The 19189-nt window shown below is 44.4% G+C and overlaps 3 protein-coding genes across 3 annotated transcripts; 2 read left to right on the forward strand and 1 right to left on the reverse strand.

The window, feature by feature from the left end:
* The first annotated feature begins 143 nt into the window (after positions 1-143).
* ccdc152 (coiled-coil domain containing 152) lies at positions 144-5770 on the forward strand. The gene is made up of 7 exons (XM_030085589.1): positions 144-206; positions 1070-1175; positions 2654-2718; positions 2819-2954; positions 4124-4251; positions 4889-4984; positions 5651-5770. The coding sequence occupies exons 1-7, from the start codon at positions 144-146 to the stop codon at positions 5768-5770; spliced, it is 714 nt and encodes a 237-aa protein (XP_029941449.1).
* Positions 5771-8465: 2695 nt separating this feature from the next.
* On the forward strand, positions 8466-11096 carry nim1kb (NIM1 serine/threonine protein kinase). Its single transcript, XM_030084726.1, has 3 exons — positions 8466-8762; positions 9977-10245; positions 10321-11096. The coding sequence occupies exons 1-3, from the start codon at positions 8489-8491 to the stop codon at positions 11092-11094; spliced, it is 1317 nt and encodes a 438-aa protein (XP_029940586.1). The 5' UTR covers positions 8466-8488; the 3' UTR covers positions 11095-11096.
* A 2760-nt stretch (positions 11097-13856) lies between these two features.
* On the reverse strand, positions 13857-15217 carry LOC115382834 (growth arrest and DNA damage-inducible protein GADD45 gamma-like). The gene is made up of 3 exons (XM_030084753.1): positions 15011-15217; positions 14712-14919; positions 13857-14621 (listed from the first exon to the last, which is right to left on the reverse strand). Exons 1-3 carry the CDS (start codon positions 15151-15153, stop codon positions 14508-14510), a joined length of 465 nt encoding a protein of 154 aa, XP_029940613.1. The 5' UTR covers positions 15154-15217; the 3' UTR covers positions 13857-14507.
* Positions 15218-19189: the final 3972 nt, after the last annotated feature.

Genomic DNA, 19189 nt, shown 5'->3' on the forward strand with positions numbered 1-19189 from the left:
CGTCATATTTCAGCGACGTCGCAGCGAAGTAGTTTATTGAAGCTAGCGCTGATTAGCGTAGACTCTCACCGTTTCGCAACAACAGCAATTCCAATATTCTTCACGAGTGCTGTTATATATTTATTCCATCTTTGTTCAACAAAATGACACAGTCAAACTGTGTTGACCTGGACAAATTTTTGGAGGAGTTTGTTCAACTAGAGCAGGTAAGTCGTGCCAGCCGGTGTTTCGGATGAAGTGGCCTCCGTGTTAATCTGTGACCGGCGTACCTTATAGTCCTTTGTTGCCGCTCGTGTCAGCAGATGTTAAAATCTGATTGAAATATTGTTTAACCACATTTACAATAACTTTCGAAGTAACGTACTTTTTTGAGTCTTATTCTGTCATACTATTACTAGCAGGCAGGAACAGCAGCCACAAAAGTCCGGAAATGGGTCACAAATTAACAGGGAAACCGGTTAATCCGAAACATCGGCTAATCGATTAGCTGTCACATAAACAATTTTTATACACAAATTTGGCTTAAAATATGGTTCTGAATGTGGGAGATTGGTTCTTCGTATTACAAAGCTAATATTTGTCAGTTTTAGAAAGTTTACTTCAGTGATACATTCAAGGTATTCAATGATCACAAGTCGTTTTTAACGTAATTTGATATTCAACAGCACTGACCCACATTTACTTATACATAAATTTAAATTGAGTTATAAATCAATTCATAAGCCTGTTTTGAACAAATAATCTTGATCATTGTTTCCTTGGACAGCTTTTCCTGGAAGTTCCTCAATGTAGTTATTGATCATTTTGTTATCAGTGAACTTAAGTTACTGCTTCGTGGCATAAATTGATGCAGTAATGCATTGTATTGGTTTTTAAAGGTGTAGAAAGTTTGTAATATCAATCTTTATTTCACCATTTAGTATCTGCGGGGTTCAGTCTTTCATATTTCAGTGCTTTGACATTTAATGAAAATCCAGCCAGGTTTTTTTTTGATAAATATTTTGACTTGCGCTATAAAATCAATCAGTGGGTGTTTTCATGCTTCAGAATCTTCAGTTTTCTTCCACAGAAAGTGACCGAGATCTCCGGTCAGAACAGCCTGTCGGAGATCTTGTTGGAGGACGCCAACAGAAACATGAAATACTTGGAGAGCAAAGAGAAGAGTGTGTGTGAAGGTGAGTGTCTCCCCCTGGTGATGAATTAGCTGAATTACAATCAATCCTCATCAGTGAAGACACTAATCTGATGTGTTGGTCCAACTCAAACCACTAAAACACTCGAATGACCCTTTTCTTAATCTCTGTATACATTATGCGTAAACACCATGATGGCTTTTTGCCTTCAGTCCGTCTTGAGTTCAGTTTAATTTTGTGTGTGAGGAGTCAGGCCGTGATGGTGTGTTACAGAGAAGGACACACTCCTCCTGACTGTAAACAGACTGCAGCAGACTGTGCAGGAACAGTGCAACCTCAGAGGTACATCACCGCAACATCACATTAAACATCACAATATATCACATAAAACATGGAAATGGCCATAATATAACAGATAAAAAGAAATGCAGGAAAATATTACAATAAGATAATGATCAGATTTCTCATTTCTAAAAAAAATAAAGTGGAAAACAATTTCAAATGTGAAAAGAATACTTTAAAAGAAAATGTGAACCATTATAACTTAAAAAATCGAATGTACTCATTCGAATACACACGAAATGAATAAATGAACGAGTGAATTGATTCTTTGAAAAAGACGAAAACTGAAATAAGTGAAAATGTTATTTATATTTTCAAAACAAGAGCATTTATGGGGAAATAAAGTTAAAAAACAGGAAAAAAATTCCTCATGAAAAAAATTGAAGACAAGACAAAGACAAAGGAGAGAACTTTGTGACTTTTTATTGAAAGAGCAAATGAATAAAGAACACGGTAAATATCTTAAAAGTGCTTCAGTGACTGAGTCCTGTGATGGTTTAAAGAAGGCAAAGCGCCTGAAATCACTCTTCATTTAGACAGTATGGTTCACGCAGGGTGGATATTTCAGAAATACATCAGAGACATTAAAAGCTAGTATTAACATTGAGTAGAATAAAAGAGTAAAACAGATGAATGAGGTAAAATTGATGTCAAAAGTAACACAAAAACAAACCAAAAAATATGAAATGAATAAAAAATATTGTCCTAAAAATTATCCATATTTCTTGGCCTGCTCACTTCATAATGTGTGTTCAGCTTGAAAGTTGTGTAAGCCTGTAGAAATTATGTTTTTTTGCTATAAAATAGATGAAAAATGATCCTAAAACTGACCCTTCAGCACAGAGTTTAGAACAATTGTGAAATTTTTAGGTCGTTAATTAAATTTTTCTTTTTTTTGTTGAAATCCTAAAAGACAGCCGAACAGGAGTTCAGTCAATCTGATATGAGAGTGAAGAATCAGAGAAAGTTCCACTCTAACAATATTTTCAAGACGATTAAACCAGACTTTGCATTAGCGTTAAGCTTATATCACAGTGAAATAGATCATCTTGTAGAAGTGAAAACATTTGCAACCAATAGATCATTTATTTTCAGCAAATTTTGTTCTTTTCTGCTGGAATAAATAAACATTCAGATCCGTAAAAGTTGCGGGTTCAGTGAAATCTGTGGTGTTTCAGTGGAGAACGAGAACCTGAGGAGAGATTTAGCGGCCGTGAAAGAAGACGGTGAGAGAACTCTGGAGGTAGAGCCTGAAGGAGGCGGCCTGCCGGCTCCACACACACACTCTGTAAAGGTTTTCCCCGGGTGTGTGTGTGCTCAGTGACGATTCCAGCTCTCCTCAGGTGGCTCAAGCGGAGCTGCAGCGGCTGCTCGGGAAGCTGGGAGCAGAAGAAGAGAGACACCAGAGGGCGCTAGAGGCCGTGAGGCAGCAGTGCAGGAGGGAGGTGGAGGAGAGCCGCATGGAGGGGATCAGCCACAGTGAGGCCTTGGCTCAGTTCCAGTGACGAACACACACACTCACAAACACACACACTCAGCGTCAGCAACCGGGCTGACGTCACACACACACCAGAATCCTCAATGAAGTTCACTAGCAGTAGTTAGACTGTAAACAGTCCTTCGTCTTTTTATAAATTAATTGCTTTATGATCAGCTGTTAGTCAGCGTGCGGTGACGTTTGAATATTTACAGCTTAAATTTCCTATATTTAAGATCCAAAGTGTCCCGAAATTCAACCAAACATGTAGTAATGTTCATTCTTCAGATCAACAACCACAGTGAATTACCATGGCAGACATTTTCAAAACTAGATATAAGAAATAACGATTTGAATATTTACCATTTAAGCCTGTTGTTGGCATCTTTATCTAAAATGTTTTCAGTATTTTCCTTTGCATTTGCGTTTTACATTTGTAGTCATACTTTCTTTAATGTAATTTTTCAGCATTTATAATTTTATTCACACTTTCATCACTTGTATGCGTCATATTTTTCTACATTTTATTAACAATAATAGGTTTTTTTTAGTATTTTTATAGATTTACACATTTAGAATTTTTAACATAATTATTATTATTATTATTATTATTATTATTATTATTATTATTATTATTATTTCATTGCATCTTATTGGAATTTGTATTATACTTTTTATATTTTTCTCAGCATTTTTATTTTTTCGATTTCATTTTTTTGCCAACTCTTTTGTATTTTATTTATATTTTGTATTCTTTTTAACATCTCCATTAGCTTTTTTATTTGACTTTATCCGTTAACAATTTTTTTAACTTTTTTTTTTTTTTAAGCATTTTTTGTTAACTGTATTAGTTTTACTTTAACAGTATTTCCAGCATTTATAAAAGTTTATTCAGACTATTTTAGCAACTGTATCAATACTTTTATTTGTACTTTTTGTTGATTTGTTGTACTGTTTTAACATTTGTGATGTGATTGATCCAGACAGCTAAACTTTTTCTTTAGTTTTTTATGGCTAAAAATAGCGTTCTTGCCAAAAACATCCATGAAGTCAGATTAAACTCTTCTAATTCTTTCGTGAGACTCAGTAAAATGTCACTCTTGTGCCTTTTCTCCTCTGGCCTGTGTGAATGTCCGTCTGCTGCTGGTCCTCGTGGCCGGTTTGCGTTCAGTGGAAGCTAAAGATGCCGAAGTGACGAAGCTGCTGCAGAAGAAGGACGCAGACCTGGAGGAGATGATGAAGAAGATGAAGGATCAGGAGAAGGAGCGGCAGAGCGAAATCCTCAAGCTGCAGATCGAGGTGAGACGCGTTCTGCCTTCCTGCGACTGAGAGGAAACGTCAGGATTGATTCCATTCATCCGTCAGTTTTTCAGCCTTTAAAGAATAAATAATCTGCTGATTGTCACAGATTAAAGTTGTTCTGGTATTTACAGGACATGTTTGCACAGCATGAGTTGTCTGAAGGTGCAATTCTAAAAAACAGTATAATGTAATGAAACACTTTAAGTTTGAACAGTTATTTTTACAGCCAAAACATTAAACAGAAAAACACAGCAGCCAGATTTATTATTAGGATTGTTTCATTATGGCTTCTTTTTTAAAAATGTGATGCTATGTAATAAGTTAATTCACATAATGTATTCTGTGTTTGTTGGCTTTCATAATTTAAAAGCTTAAAGTCATTTTCAGTACTAATTGTTTGGTTTTTGTAAAAATATAGATGTTTTCATCATGTATACTCTGCACAGCAACAAAGGCCTCCTTTAAAGTGTAAATCTAAAGCTTATAGCACCGTTTTTTTTTAAATCTGTTGTGAGAATTCTGTTCATGTCATCTGGTAAAGACTATTTCCTTCAGTATTTGTTTAAAAAAACTGAAAAAAAATTGCTGAAACTGTCATATTTGGCTCGCTGTGTGTTTTTCTGTGTTTTCTCAGTTTGGAGCGAAGTTGGCCCAGGTCCAGTGGAACCAGCAGCCTCAGCAGCAGCAGCATCAGGGCTCCCAGCTGATCCCTCAGAGCGTCTTCAGGCGGGTGAGCAGGACACACACTCAGGGTCTTTATCACACTTCAGAAGTTCAGAGCAAAAAGCTGAAGCGGACGTTGTTCTCAGTAAAGAGTCGGTTCACCTCTCCGGGTGGTTTCATCACTCGTGGTCTGGTTCACTTAGATCCCGTTTACACGGCGTTTCAGGTGAAAACTCATCGTTTTGGCGTTTTTGTTTCGGTGTCTGCTTAAATGAAAACGTTGAAAATTGATCGTGATGTAGTTTTCATGGTGGGCCACTAGTGGGTGCTCTGGAGCCAAACGTTATTCTTGTCCATCTACTCCACATGCGCAGGAGCAGATTTCAGAAAACCTGCGTTTCTCCCTGTTTCCATCAACATGAAGTCAGAGTGTTCTGTGAAAGTTCCAGAATCCCTGGTCCCTCAGAGTTCGAGTCCAAGCGTTTTTTTTTTTTTTTTTTTTAATCCTCCCCTGGAGCTGTTTGTGTTTACATCTGGACTCCCAAAAAACACAAAATATATTAATCTTCGCTTCAAAATTTCATTCAAACAAGGCCTGAGATCTTTGCAGTTCACATTCAGGTCATTCTTTGACTACGTGTGTGTGTGTGTGTGTGTGTGTGCGTGTGTGTGTCGTCAGAAGCTGCAGCTCTTCCAGGAGGAGAAGAATAAGGAGATTGCGGCTTTGCGTCAGAGAATCAGAGAGCTGGAGGAGAATCCTTTCACCAGCAGCAGCAGCCGCCTGAAGAGAAGGCGGCTCTCCTTCCTCCCCGCCTCCGACTCCTTTACCGTCGGCCAGCGGGGGCAGAAGTGAGGCCTCGCCGGCCTCTCCGCCCCTCGCCGGGTCGGGCCGGGTCACGCCGGGTCACGCCGTGCACTCTGCGCTCGCCTGGAGCTCGCAGGTGAGCGGTGTGCCGGGAACACGCCGCGACACGCCCTGCTCCTGCCTGCCGCTTTAATCCAGTTAGCGTCCGGCGGGGAGGGGAGGAGGGGGGGGCAGCGGAGCTACGCTCTCCTCAATGAAACGCCGCGCCGCCGGGCCAATCCCATTCAGGGAATCAGTCCGCCTCGTCTCATTCAGAGGAACCGTTCAGCTCGCCCAGGGGTTTTAGCTCGGCCTCTGAAGGTAGAGAAGAGTTAAAGTGTTCATCTTTATATTTCCTACTTTCAGTGTTTTTCAGAGTTTTACCGTAACATCACTTTCTTCAAAACGCAGATGTTACATTTTAACTTCTTGTGTTCAAACAGAGAACAGCAGCAGTGACGTGTTTTAACAGGAGAGAATAAACAGTAACTCAGTTTCAAAGAGTAAAAGTGAATGTTCTTCTTCTTGTGGGTTTGAGATTGTTGCAGAGAATAAACTCTGTGACCAGTAAAGGTTTATTATATTGACACTTTTTATTTGGAAAGAAACACGACTTCTATGACTTTTTGAAGCAATGCAAGTTTTTCAGAATGTAAAATGGAAATGTAATAAACTTTATCTCTGTTAGTTCATGGATCATTTTATTCCCACGAGCATCCAGATCTCCGAACTGAAGAGAACAACTCCAGAACTTCTGTCATGGAGTCTAAATTCCACAGAGGCTTCCACACCGTGGTGTTTGTTGATGGGAATTAGTCAGAGGTCTGCCATGATGTGCGTTTCCAAACTTGATTCAACTTTCCCAAAGAAATTCATCGACACCGACAAAAGCCACATGTGGAAACCTCAACTGAACCGCAGCCGAGTCGTCTAGCAGCTCGTCTCAGTGAGAGCTTTGTGGACGAGGAAGACGGTCTTTAAATAATCCTTTTAAATAAATATCAGCTTGATGAGCTGAAACCAGTCACAGTTATGAGAAGAGTGGAACAACCAGTAATGCAAGAGCTGCAAACCATGTCATCATGATCATGTATTGTAATTAAACTGATCGAATTATTTTAAAGTAAAAGATTTTTTTGCAGATTTTGTGCCGTTTGTAAAGCATCAATAGGTAGAGTGGATGTTGTAGTCAGATAAAGATTATGCTGTTTACTTTTCACCGTGTTACATTCAGAATATGACTTCATTATTATTCCATCACTTGTTGCAGAGAGAAGGTAAATCCCGGCGTTCTCCTGCACATGTCTGCATGTGCTCCCCCCCGTTCCTCCCCCCGTTCCTCCTGCTCCTCCTCACAGGGCTGGGACACCTGAATGGAGCCGCTCGCCCCGGCGAGGCGCTGACCTCCCGCTCTCTAATCTGTTGATCTGGTCTAAAGGGAAAAGCAGCTAATCTGGACGGGAACATCGGCTCATGCCGTTGCGTAACGTTTCATGTTGAGGAAGGCAGCCAGGAGATCAGGCCGGTGCCCCCCCCCCCCGCCCCCCCGGGGCAGGTGTTTCTGGAGAAACCTGCGTCCCGACGCCTCGTCCTGCTCTTCCAGACGCGCTCTTGTTCGATCCCCTCTGCTCTTCTCTCTGTTTGATGGTTCGGTTTCACGTCGTCTCGTCAGCCGGGGGGTCAGCCTGCAGGATTACAGTTCATGATCTTTTGTCTCTGATGAGGAGAGGGTGAGGATAAGAGGCGGCGAGGCGTGTCCACAGATGCCCTCAGACCCCCCCACCCCCTCCCCCCTCCTCCTCCTGAGCTCCTGCACATCAGTGTCCTGCAGCAGCTCCACCGTGAAGCTTCCTCCTCTGAAGATGTGAGCTCTGAAGGTTTTTCTGACTCCTTTTTTTCATTGGGAGGATTGTTTTAATGGACTCTTCTGCCGAGGTTTGATGCTGAGGAGCAATTTGGAAAGTTGGTAAGAACAGATTTTAACTTTGTTCTTCTTCTTCTTTTCTTTTTTTGTTGTTGAAGGAAAAATCTGCAGTGAAAATGTTGCTCAGTTCTGATCATCATTACTGGAAACCCTTCAGTTTTGGAAACTGAGCTAATTTATTTATTTAGTCTTTTAATTAAAAGGCCGAATGATTTAACAAGAGAAGTTTAATTATTTATCATTACTATTGTTTATGTTTACTAACGGATAAGAGCACTGTTGAGCAGTGAAGGCTCTCCTCTTCCAGATTCGTTCTCAGAGCGTTCAGCAGAATTTAAAGTCTGGCAGATTTCAGCCCAGAGGTGCAGCTGGACTGAGATCAGGACTCTTTGCTGTGTAATCTAGTATTTTCAATCAATCCTGTTCGACATTTTTGCTCTAAGACCTCTTTTTAATTCAGATTTCGCACATCTCTCAGTCCCAGCTGCAGCAAAGCAGCCCAACAGCATGTTGCTGCCTCCACCATGCGGACCTGTTGTCATACAGTTTATCTCTGTTTTTGTTTAGTCTGTCCACAAAACGTTTTCCCCGATGGATTGCAGGTACTTTTTAAAGACCAGTCGTTCCTTTTTCTGTCTCTTCATCATTCGTTACTCCTCATTCTGCACTGAAGCTTCAGGGAGTCCAGTGATGGTGATCAGGACTGTATTGAAGAGTCTTGATGTCTGTGTGGAGCACTGTATTTATTGACGTCTGGGTTCTGGTGTCCCTGAAGATGCCCGTGACCCCGGCCCGCTGCAGACATGCCCGGAGGTCAGTACCAGGTGATGAGCGCCCGGCTGCACCACAGCCTGTACAGCCTGACCGACAGCTCTGAGGCCGGCCCCGACGACGAGGACGGCGACGGCCCGCCGCCCCTCAGCCCGCTGCAGAAGCTCACCACCGACATGTGCAAAGACGAGAAGACCATCAAGGAGCTGATCATCGGCCGCAGGGTGGGCTTCTACAAGGTCCGGGGCGAGATCGGCTACGGCACCTTCTCCAGGGTCAAGCTGGCTTTTCACGCTCTCACCAGAGGTACGAGAGGCTTCCTGCTCAGCTGCTTCCTCTAACAGCAGCTTTACCTGAAGGATTACAATCATTTCTGCTTCAGTTTGCAAGAATGAACCTTTTATTAAAGTATTTGAAGAAGAATTTCAACACTCAGGTGCTGTTTAAGAATAAATAAAGACCTAAGTTTTTATACTTTGTGAAGTTGGGGAGTGTAAAACTGACTAAATTAACGTGTATTTTACAAATTATAGATGAAATGAAAATCTCTAATTCGAGTAAAATCCTCACTGGATGTGTTCAGAAGGTTGTCAGAATCTTTTTCCCCGTTCTGATCATCACACAGCGTTTGTATCCTGCAAAATAAGATGAAAATCAGAAAAACGGTTAAACATTTTATAACATTTTAAATGACTGTTTATAAAGAAGCAAGAAAAAGCTGGTTACTTTTCCCATAAAGGGTTAATAATAGATCCTTGTGACAACCAGTGATGCAGGAAATGTGATCATTTTCTTTATTTTAAATGTGATAAAGGCTGTAATTTCATTGCAAGTCAATAATCTTAAACTTTTTGAGCCGATACCACAACATTTTTCCAAAAATTTTCAGTAATTGTTTGAAAATGTAGCAACCAGTAATGTGATGATATATGAACACAACTGTGTTTGTTGTCAATTCAAAATAATTTCAGCAGTTTTGTGGAGTTAACTTTCTATAAATAGGTGTAATTGTCATATTCATTAATGGACATTCTCCTAAATATGATTGGATTCAAACATTTTTATTCTTTTATTACATTGGTGTTAAGTTATTTATTCATTTATCCATTCAAAATTGAAAAAAGTTTGTTATATTACCTTTAAATTTGAGAAAAATTTGTATAAAATTGTGTTTAATTTATGGAAATTCTCCAGCAAACTGAATAAAAGTTTTGTTTTTCGTTGTTTTTTTCTCTTAATAACTTCTGTGACGGTCAGATGTAATGAAATTAAAGGTGGAGACGGCCGTGACTCACAATATGATTAAATTAAACTTCAGATCGAAACTGTGGAGATCTGAACTCACAGAGTTAAACAACCACAAACACACACACACACACACAGACAGACAGACAGACACACACAACTTGAGATTTTTGAATCTGGCCAGAAAAATTCAACATTTAAAGACAGTTTAGTGACTTTCAGGCTGCCTGGAGCGACATGTGGAAACCGGTCTTTCCCGAATCGTCTCTCCTCAGACAAAGTGGCCCTGAAGATCCTGGACCGGACCCGGATGGACCCGCAGGCGCAGCGCCTGCTGTCCAGGGAGATCGGCAGCATGGAGGCGCTGCAGCACCCCAACGTGGTGCGGCTGTACGAGGTGGTGGAGACGCCCTGCCGCCTGTACCTGGTGCTGGAGTACGCCGGCGGCGGCGACCTCCACAACCGCATCTGCAGCGAGGGCAAGCTGTGCGACACCGCCTGCAAGATCACCTTCGCCCAGATCCTGGCCGCCATCAAGTACATGGTGAGGGGCTGGAGGAAGCGGGACGGCGTCGCCACGGTAACCCGAATCTGAACCCTCTCCGTCTTGACTCCGCAGCACGGCATCAACATCATCCACCGCGACCTGAAGGCGGAGAACATCCTGTTCACCTGCAGCGGCTGCGTCAAGGTGGCCGACTTCGGCTTCAGCACGCAGGTGTCGAACCGCAGCGCGGCGCTGGACACGTTCTGCGGCTCGCCGCCGTACGCCGCCCCGGAGCTCTTCCGGGACGAGTGCTACCTGGGCCCGCAGGTGGACGTGTGGGCCATGGGCGTGCTGCTGTTCTTCATGGTGACCGGCACCATGCCGTTCCGCGCCGAGACCATGGGCAAGCTGCGGCGCTGCATCATGGACTGCGCCTACAGCGTGCCGCCCTGGGTGCCGGGCCCCTGCCAGCGGCTGATCCGCGGCATCCTGAAGGCGGCGCCGGCCGAGCGCTGCGCCGTGGACCAGATGCTGGGCTGCGACTGGCTGCTGCCGGTGGAGTTCCCCTGGTCGCCGCTGGCCGCCCGGCCGCTCGGCCCCCTGCGGGGCCCGCCGGAGTCGGAGCGCGGCTCGCTGGAGGACGAGGAGGACGAGGAGCAGGAGGAGGAGGTGCGCGGCTCGCTGGAGGAGCTGGGCTTCACCGCCGAGCACCTGAGGAACAACCGGCTGCAGGACAGCCGCAGCCCGCTCACCGGCGTCTACCGCATCCTGCTGCACCAGGCGCAGAAGAGGAGGGGCTGCGACTGCCTGCCGGTGGTCCGGGGCATGGTGCGGGACCCCAAGAGGGAGGGGCTGCGGGCCTACCGGGGCCTCCGCCACACCTCCAAGTTCTGTGTGCTCTGCTGACGCGTCCTCTCTCGCCGTCGCTCTTTAGTTCTTACAGTTTGCTGCCTTTTATCTTCTCTTTCCAATGCAACCTGTAGTCTGAGACAGATGGAAAAGTGCCTGATGGAATTAAAAAAAAGCAGATGTGAATATGAAATAGAAGATTTTCTTTGGCAGATTGATGAAGGTGGAAATGTCAGGAAGTCCTGGAGTCTCTCGAAAACGAAGCGAATTTAGTTTATATTTCATATAATGTTTAATTCACCCAACATCCATTTTTAGATTTCTAAGTAAAGTTTTGGAGTTCCTGAAATATCAGGCTATCATCTGCAAAAAGGAAACTGTTAATCCTTCAGTATATAATATAAATGATGATATGAACTGAGATGTATTTATATAATCTGTCAATGCTTGATGTTTTTTTATCAATTGCACACTCAGTTTTAAAATTAAGTTTTAAAAATTTTTCCTGCTCACAGTGTTCTACTTTTAGATGTCTGTGTCAACTTTACACAGGGTTACATTGAGTTATTCTCTTTAAACATTTGAGTTTTCCGTGCCAATGTTCACTCTGAGTTCACTAATAAGAACACCTTTCATGATGTTTTTGTCACTTTAGCAGATTTATAACCATTTTACAGAATTTTGATGCTCAGGGGCAGAATTTTTATTCCTTCCATTCATTAAAAATGATTAAAATATATATTTTTTCATATTTGTTATTGTTTTGATGCTGTGCGATTAGCTCTTTCACCTCACTGGAAGAATCTTCCAAGATCTCCAGCCACCAAACCTAAGCTGGATAAAGAAGTTTGGAAGATTTTTTTCCTCTTTCATAGCATATTATGTGTTGACACATTTTTTTATCCATAGTTTTGCTCTTTGTACAAGTTTAAAACATTTGATTTTGTTAAACATTTAAAGGTGCATTAAGGAGTTTGCACGTTTCATGCGAAACAGCGGCCCCTGCAGGCCTTGGGTGTAACTGCAGCTTAGTGAAACACTGGTGCATGTGGCTTGCGTCCATGTACGTGCACGGAAGACGGGAGTAAAACTGCATTAGCAGCCTTGGCATGCAGAAGAGTTGATCGATTCGCAAGAATGGCTTCAACTGAAGTAAGTAAAGTTATATTTGTAACTTTTGGTCAGCCTCCTTCCTCGCTCTTTCAGTAGCGTTCGAGTAAAATTTAAGTTTCTTTTGCCTGGTGGGGTCTGTGCTGGAGTTGTGGCAGTGCTGGAAGCCGGTCTTTTCTTACTTTCTGGAAGATCCATCCTCAATGCTGCTCAGTTGTTGCTCGCTAAGCATCTGGAGTAATGGCGGACAAAACGAAAGCTAAGCGAGTCATGGCCAGCGGGAGCGCATGTTACGTCACATGCTCTCAAATTCTTCCCAAGAAATACAAATTGCCGGACCGGCACTGCAACGTTCAAGTGACAATTTAGTGCTGGTAGCGGTACTTACAATGAATATGTCAGGGCACGTTGTACACACCACTGAATATCTGTAACATATTAATGGTGGAAAATAAATTTAATTTTTTAAACTCCTTAATGCACCTTTAAAAGTTGCTAAAAAGTTTAAACTTCTCCGTCAAATTCTTCAAAACTTAAAGGGAATATTTTAAATTCTGAATGAAAAACGTGGGTGAAAGTAGAGTTTGTCTCTCTAGTTTAGATTAACAACAACAAAGCCTGAAGCTGTTTACTGAGCGGGAGACTCACTGCTGCCCCCTAGCGACTCAGATCCTCTCAGGCTGCATCTGTAAACACTGCAGTTGTTCGCAGTCTGACAGTATTTATGGAAAGAAGAAGAGAACAAGTCTCTTTTCTGCTCATGTTTACTGACTCACTGGAGTTTTGTGGAAAAAGCATTCAGGGTCTTGACTGATTGTGGATGACAAACTGAATGAAGTGGTGAAAGAGTGAGACGGAGACGCTGCGGCCTCCTGCAGGTCGGCCATTGTTGAGGCGGAGCAGGTGCTGCTGCTGCTGCTGCACCCAAACAGGCTCACCTCCCTCCTCTGTTTACCAAAGTTCCACCAAGTGGCTGCCAGTAAATAAAGGAGCCAGACAGCAGCTGGCAGGACACCAGATGATACTCACACACACTCATACACACACACACACACACCTCTATTGTCATCTCGAGCCGGTCCAAACCAGCTCCCTCCTCCTGACTCCACCCAGACTCCAGCCTCCTGCCCTGGACGACCCCCGCCTGGAGGAGGCGGCAGATGGCGTGGCGTGGCCGCAGAGACATCTGCTGAACGCCCCCCCCCCTCCTCCTCCTCCTCTGTGAGCTGAACAATGGCTGCAGTGTGTGTGGAGCGGTGGAGCTGACAGGCGGAGCGGCTGCATTGTGCGGCCTCCATACACATGCAGATGAGGAGCAGATGACAGGCCCGGACCCCCCCCCCCCCCATGCTGATCTGCTGAGTTTCCAACTTTGTGTCAAATCAGCCACAAAGAAAACACAACACACACACAGCCTTACTTTTTTTTTCTCTTTGATTTATTTATTATTTTTTAAATCATTTCCATTGTTCACAAAAGTTAAGTTTACTGTTTCCAAGAACAATTAATCCATTTACAATTCAAACAAACTTATTCGTAGATACAAAACATCATTTGACATCAGATTAAACTTGCAGAGGGATTTTTTTCTTTTTCACATTCAGTGAAACACAAACATGTGAACACTTTGTGAGACTTTTCAAAACTTTGTGGGTTGTTCCATTTTCCTTAAAACACTGCTTGGAAAAGTATAAATTACTTTGTTTCCAACAATATTTCTTTCATTTCCAGCTTCCTTCTCTTCAGTACATCCTAAAATGTTCATAAGATATTCTAACAAATTCTCATTAAGTTAATTTTTTTACCATTTTCTAAAGTGAAACCTTTAGATAAAAGGTATTTTTCTTCAATTTTTTTTCATGTTTAAGAATAATAATAATAGTTTTGTCATTGTAAACTTCTAAAGTGAAACCTTTAGAGAATTAAGACAATTCTGGAAAGTGGGAAACATTTGGCTGACTGCAACTGTTGTGGTGTTGCTCAGCGAAGAGGCCGTCGTTAAAAAGTCCCTTTTCAAGACGTCCTCTTCCTCAGCACCGCTTCTTCTCCTGCTGCGCGTGCTTCCAGGTGCGACATTTGCTCTGTGGCCGGACCACAGGACGCAGAACTCGCTTCTTCCTCTCCAAACCTCATCCGCACAAAGAATGAGGGTCGATGCGTCGCTCTCGCGGCATGCCCGACCTCGTTCACAGAAAGAATGAGAGTCATCTTGGCATGGACGGGACGAGAGGCGACGGGCGGCCGGCGGGCCCCTCCGGGGCCGGGGCCGGGCAGAAACAGGGTCACCCTGTCGTTCAGGGTGAGTATTTCCAGACGAGAAGCCGTGCGGCTTCGCAGCCAGGTGGGGGCGCCGCGGCGGCTCAGCGCTCCGGGAGGCTGATCTCAGGAACCCAGTCGTTCAGACGCCGGCTCTCCTCGCAGAACAGGTGCAGCTTCTCCAGAGAGGGGTCCTCCCAAGACCCGTCCGCCGGGCTCTGCAAGCACAGGGGGGGAGAGGGCAGCGTCACACACCTGCTTCTGCACACACACACACACACACGCAGGCTGACGTCCGCCGGACGTACCGTGATGAGGACGCAGTGCGCGTCTTCCAGCTGCTGCGTCTTGCCTCCCACCAGCTCGGCCAGACGCTGCATGTCGCTCACTCTCACGATGCTGATGTCGTTGTCGAAGCAGAAGGACTGGATGAGGGTGAAGTGGATCTGCAGGGCGATGTCGCACTCGAACTCCTCGTCCGTGGCCAGGACGCAGAAGGACACGCTGTCCGGGTCGCTGTGGAGACAGGGAGAAGAAGAAACTTTAGAGTTCATTCACTTCACATCCAGAAACTCTGAATTCAAAAGCTACAAAGTCTCATACTTACAGATTCATAACTTTGGCGCACTCGTACACGCCCACGGTGAGGGAGTCGTTGTCTTTGGCCGCCGCCACGACCTCCTCCAGGGCCTGCCCGGCGCACTGAGCGCGCTCGCTGGGCTTCTGGACCAGAACCTCCTCGAGAGTCATGATGAAGAAGATATTCCGCAGAGAGGCAGAGCTCGTTCTGAGAGAGAGTCTGTTCGGAGAATAATCCGAGAGAGCAGAGTGTTTTCCCAGCCGGAGCGCCTCCTCTTTTATACCCTGCAGCTCGTGCGGCGCAGTGAAAGCGCTGCGCCCTCATTGGCTGGCGCTGAATGGTGTATTGGTATGATAATGCTATTGTCACTCTGTGGCTCGTGGCAGATTGATGGGGGTCATGGAGCCACACACTCCCCCCTCCCTCTGACTCTGCAGCAGAGCAGGCTGGCCTCAAAATAAAATAACAAATACAACATAGTTTCTCTTCAACGTCGCAATACAATTAATGCAAAATGTGCACTTTCTGCAAGCCTGCATGCATTCACAAAAAGTTGTGCAAATCTCACCTACTCATAATGCAAAAAGTGCACCGATCTGCTCTAACTGAGTGCATAAAAACGCTCTTTTTTTACCCAAATTTTGCTCGTGCGCGAGCTTCAAGCGATAACTCTTCAAAAGTTATCAGCGTTTCTCAGAGAATTAAATGTTTTTCTTGTTTTTGTTGACATTTTTTTCACGGTATACATGGAGAAAGTGTGATGCTGTCCCCTCCCCCCATCTCGTCCTGTGCAGCAGCAGAGAAAGGGCAGGTGGATGATGCCATCTGTGGAGTAGTGGCTGGCCATAAAACGGCCTCATTGTGCGCGCAGAAGCCCCTCTCTCCTCTATTATCACGGACTCCCCCATACAAATGCTAATGACCAGCGCGTGCCAGAGCGCAGTGCGTGCTGCGCAATCTGCACTTGCTGGCCCGAGCTGACCACGTGGCCATCAGCTGGCCCGAAAAGCTCCGCTTTGGTTTTTTAATTTATTTACTCAGGGGAGTTCGGGGGACACATGGTCGGAATTCTGTAAGACAGGATTCAGAAGTTTATTGGAGTTTTGTTTTGTATTCCGCCCACAGGACCAACACATGCACACGTTTGCATGAGCGTTAATTGCTCCCCAGCTTTCTCCACTTTAGTGCGCAATGAAACTTTTAGGCATGAATCAATTCGTCATCTCTCTAGCCAGTTTTATTCAAATGCAAAAGTTTGTTTGCGTAACTTTTACGCACGGCTCAATTTACTTTTTTTTCCATTTCCAAAAAAATTGCATAACTTTGTTTTTCATTTTGGATATTTAGCTGTTTTGACAGTTTCGCACGAGTCACGACGCAACTTGTACGCACGGGTTTCTTCCTCCTGTTTCAGTGTTGTAGCAGTTTAGGCCAAACATTTCCAACTTATCTGGAGCCGTTTGATCTGCATACTAATCCACGAGCACATCAGGCCTGGCCTGCTGCCGCTGCTGCGTAAAGAGAGGGTGCAGGAGACACATGTTGGCGTGATTGATTCAGCTCTATTGTTCAGCGGAAGGCAGAGCGGCAGATGGAGGACTGTCGCTATGAGGGGGGAGCCCTTCACCCCCCCTTCACCCTCCTCCTCCTCTCTCCTAAACCTAGGTCAACCTCGACCCCGGGGCGCGCCGGGCTTTTGTCCACGAGTCTCCACATTCGCCAGGCTGTTGTCTGAGTTTTGATTAAATTTGAATGCCAAAGAGGAGAGCTTATGGCGCAAACTTTCCCCGTGCGCATGTGTTGTCTCCAAAAAGATGGCAGGCGCCTCAAAAGGAGATACAAGTCTCAGTTTGTGTTGCAAACACCTGCAAGAATGCGCGAAGTGTTTTGCTTAACGACACGAATCTTATCAGCGTTATTGTCACAACCTGATGATGAAAGTTTGGCTGCGCGCCAGCTGTTGCAGAGTTTGATCTGCGTCCAGCTGATGGAAAGTCAAACACGGTTCTATTTTTAGGAAAGATCGGCTTGCAGGGCCGCGGGGCAGGCTCGTGCAAATCGATACGGAGCCTTTGTTGCCGCCGCACATCTGCCAGACGGAGGCCTCCCGGGCCGCGTGCGACAGGTGTCGCTGCTCAAAGCGGCTTTTTGTGGTGACCTGCGGAGCGCAGCCACTGGCTGATAATGGAAAGTGTCTAAAGCTGCTGGAAGAGTCAAAGTGGCTTATAGACTGTTTATTTGAGCGGATAAAAAACGCGATCAGCGACAGGAGGCTGCTTCAAGTCTTACAATAAGCGATATTTTTGCATCGCGCTTGACTCAGAGGAGTGTTTTTGGGTTTGTGAATCATAATAGTAACACAATGAATGGATTCACTGAATGCGTGATCTGCGCCCAGCAGGTGCTTCGTGACTTCCTTTGTCCTCCCCCCTCCCTCCCCGCGCAGCCCCCGCCCCGAGGGACAGATGGGATCTCTTCTCTCCTGTGGGTGGTTTTCCCCGGAGCGCGATGCGCACACGCAGATAAAGCACGCAGGCATCTCCAGATGCCACGCGCCGCCACTGAGGCTCGGCTTTACGCATGCAAAGCAGCGGCGCGTGCCACCCTCCAATCTACAAAAAAAAAAAAAAAAAAAAAGCTGCACAAAAGTCCATGCTGTGAACTTTGAGGCGAGTTGGAAAGTGTGCCTGACTCCAGGGTCAAGTCAGCGAGAGAAGCTGCAGATTGATGCAACTAAACACTGGAGCCAAACTCAACAACTCAACCGCAACACCTCTCATCCCCCAGTGTGGAAAACCCAGCACGTGCAAACACTCAACCCCATCATTTCATACTGTTAACTTCAGCATCTCAATATCTGCTGGATTATTTCGCTGGAGTCTGGTTTGCAGCAACAGAGATGAAAGAAAATGCTGTAGAATACAGTCAGCTCTGACAGCAGCTACTGTTTCCCCTTGAAACAGTAATATATTGTATAAAACAATGCATTCTGGGCAATATTTCTGGGCAGTTTACTGTTTCCCATGAAATACTGTGAAATAACTTTAATAGCCTTGCATTCTGGGAGTTATGTTTGAATAAACGGTAAAAATACAATATTTTTCAAGAGGTGCATGCTGGGAAGCCATTTCTCTTTTCTGTTGGATTTACGGCTGGATAAAATCCTCTGTCATCATATAATATGTAAGTTGAATTAACTTTTATCTTTTCTGGTGATGTCTGCTTTCTAAAGGGTACGTCTACTGCAGTAAACTTAGAAATAAATAAACTGAGTTTTCAGGAAGCGCGCAGGACAGTGCAGCAGTATCGTTCAGCAACTTCTTATCATCATTCTGTTGGTAGGGACACATTTATGAACAGTTCAATTAAGGTAGCCATATTTTTTTTTCTGTTTTGTTTTATGATTGGTTAGCAGCTAGAAACATCATTGTGCTTCTATTTGGGGATTTTTGGAGTGTTTCCTGTGTTTCTGTGCATCACGTGAATGAATGAATTAAGTGATAACAGCTAATAGCAGCTAATGTTAAAAGACTAAATTTAGCAGAGCTAGTTTAAACTCTTTAAAACTTTTGGATCATAAGTAAAAGAAGTATTGACATGTAGAGACCAACAACTTTTCTGTTACAAACTCTGTAAAGTTTATTAACTTTTAAGAGTGACTTATGTTGCCTGTTTGATTGAATGTTCTGATGTAAGACAGAGTTGAGTAACATTTAACACATCAGGGCTGTTTGTAATTCTTGGCTTGTTTTGAGCTTCTCACAGACCTTAATGTGCCGCGTCTCCTGCAGCTTTCCATGGAAGAATGTGGGAGAGTAGAATACTTCCGAAGCAAACCGACCAACACAGATGTGAAGACGGTCCTGTCCCAGAGTGAGGACGCTGAGGTGGCACTCCATGTTGTCCAGCTGCCGATGGCCCACTTCAGAGAGACCACGGACGGACTCATCCTCCTTGCAGACGCAAGTTTATTTCTCTTCTTTCCTCATTTCTATTGCAAATAACCATCTTTTGGAACAAATATGCTTCCTACATATTGAGACGACCCTCATCCTACCCCCGACTCCTCGTCTTCAGTGAACTGACATACAGTTTATTTCATATCAGATGAACTGTAAAAATTCTTTCCGAAATAATAACCTCACGTTTCAGGTGGAACAGAGTGTGTGAGAGCTGGACGCTGGATGATCAGCGTTGAAGGTCATA

This window comes from Salarias fasciatus (assembly GCF_902148845.1).
Source record: "Salarias fasciatus chromosome 7 unlocalized genomic scaffold, fSalaFa1.1 super_scaffold_4, whole genome shotgun sequence".
NCBI lineage: Eukaryota > Metazoa > Chordata > Actinopteri > Blenniiformes > Blenniidae > Salarias > Salarias fasciatus.

What these genes read in the sequence shown, in the direction of transcription:
- ccdc152 (XM_030085589.1), top strand. Translation starts at nt 144, where the DNA reads ATGACACAGTCAAACTGTGTTGACCTGGACAAATTTTTGGAGGAGTTT. An exon ending in AGTTTGTTCAACTAGAGCAG is followed by an intron (nt 207 to 1,069) that starts GTAAGTCGTGCC and finishes TTTCTTCCACAG; the next exon opens with AAAGTGACCGAGATCTCCGG. An exon ending in CATGGAGGGGATCAGCCACA is followed by an intron (nt 2,955 to 4,123) that starts GTGAGGCCTTGG and finishes GTTTGCGTTCAG; the next exon opens with TGGAAGCTAAAGATGCCGAA.
- LOC115382834 (XM_030084753.1), bottom strand. Translation starts at nt 15,153, where the DNA reads ATGACTCTCGAGGAGGTTCTGGTCCAGAAGCCCAGCGAGCGCGCTCAG. An exon ending in TGCGCCAAAGTTATGAATCT is followed by an intron (nt 14,920 to 15,010) that starts GTAAGTATGAGA and finishes CTGTCTCCACAG; the next exon opens with CGACCCGGACAGCGTGTCCT. An exon ending in CGCACTGCGTCCTCATCACG is followed by an intron (nt 14,622 to 14,711) that starts GTACGTCCGGCG and finishes CTGTGCTTGCAG; the next exon opens with AGCCCGGCGGACGGGTCTTG.
- nim1kb (XM_030084726.1), top strand. Translation starts at nt 8,489, where the DNA reads ATGCCCGGAGGTCAGTACCAGGTGATGAGCGCCCGGCTGCACCACAGC. An exon ending in TTTTCACGCTCTCACCAGAG is followed by an intron (nt 8,763 to 9,976) that starts GTACGAGAGGCT and finishes GTCTCTCCTCAG; the next exon opens with ACAAAGTGGCCCTGAAGATC. An exon ending in TGGCCGCCATCAAGTACATG is followed by an intron (nt 10,246 to 10,320) that starts GTGAGGGGCTGG and finishes TTGACTCCGCAG; the next exon opens with CACGGCATCAACATCATCCA.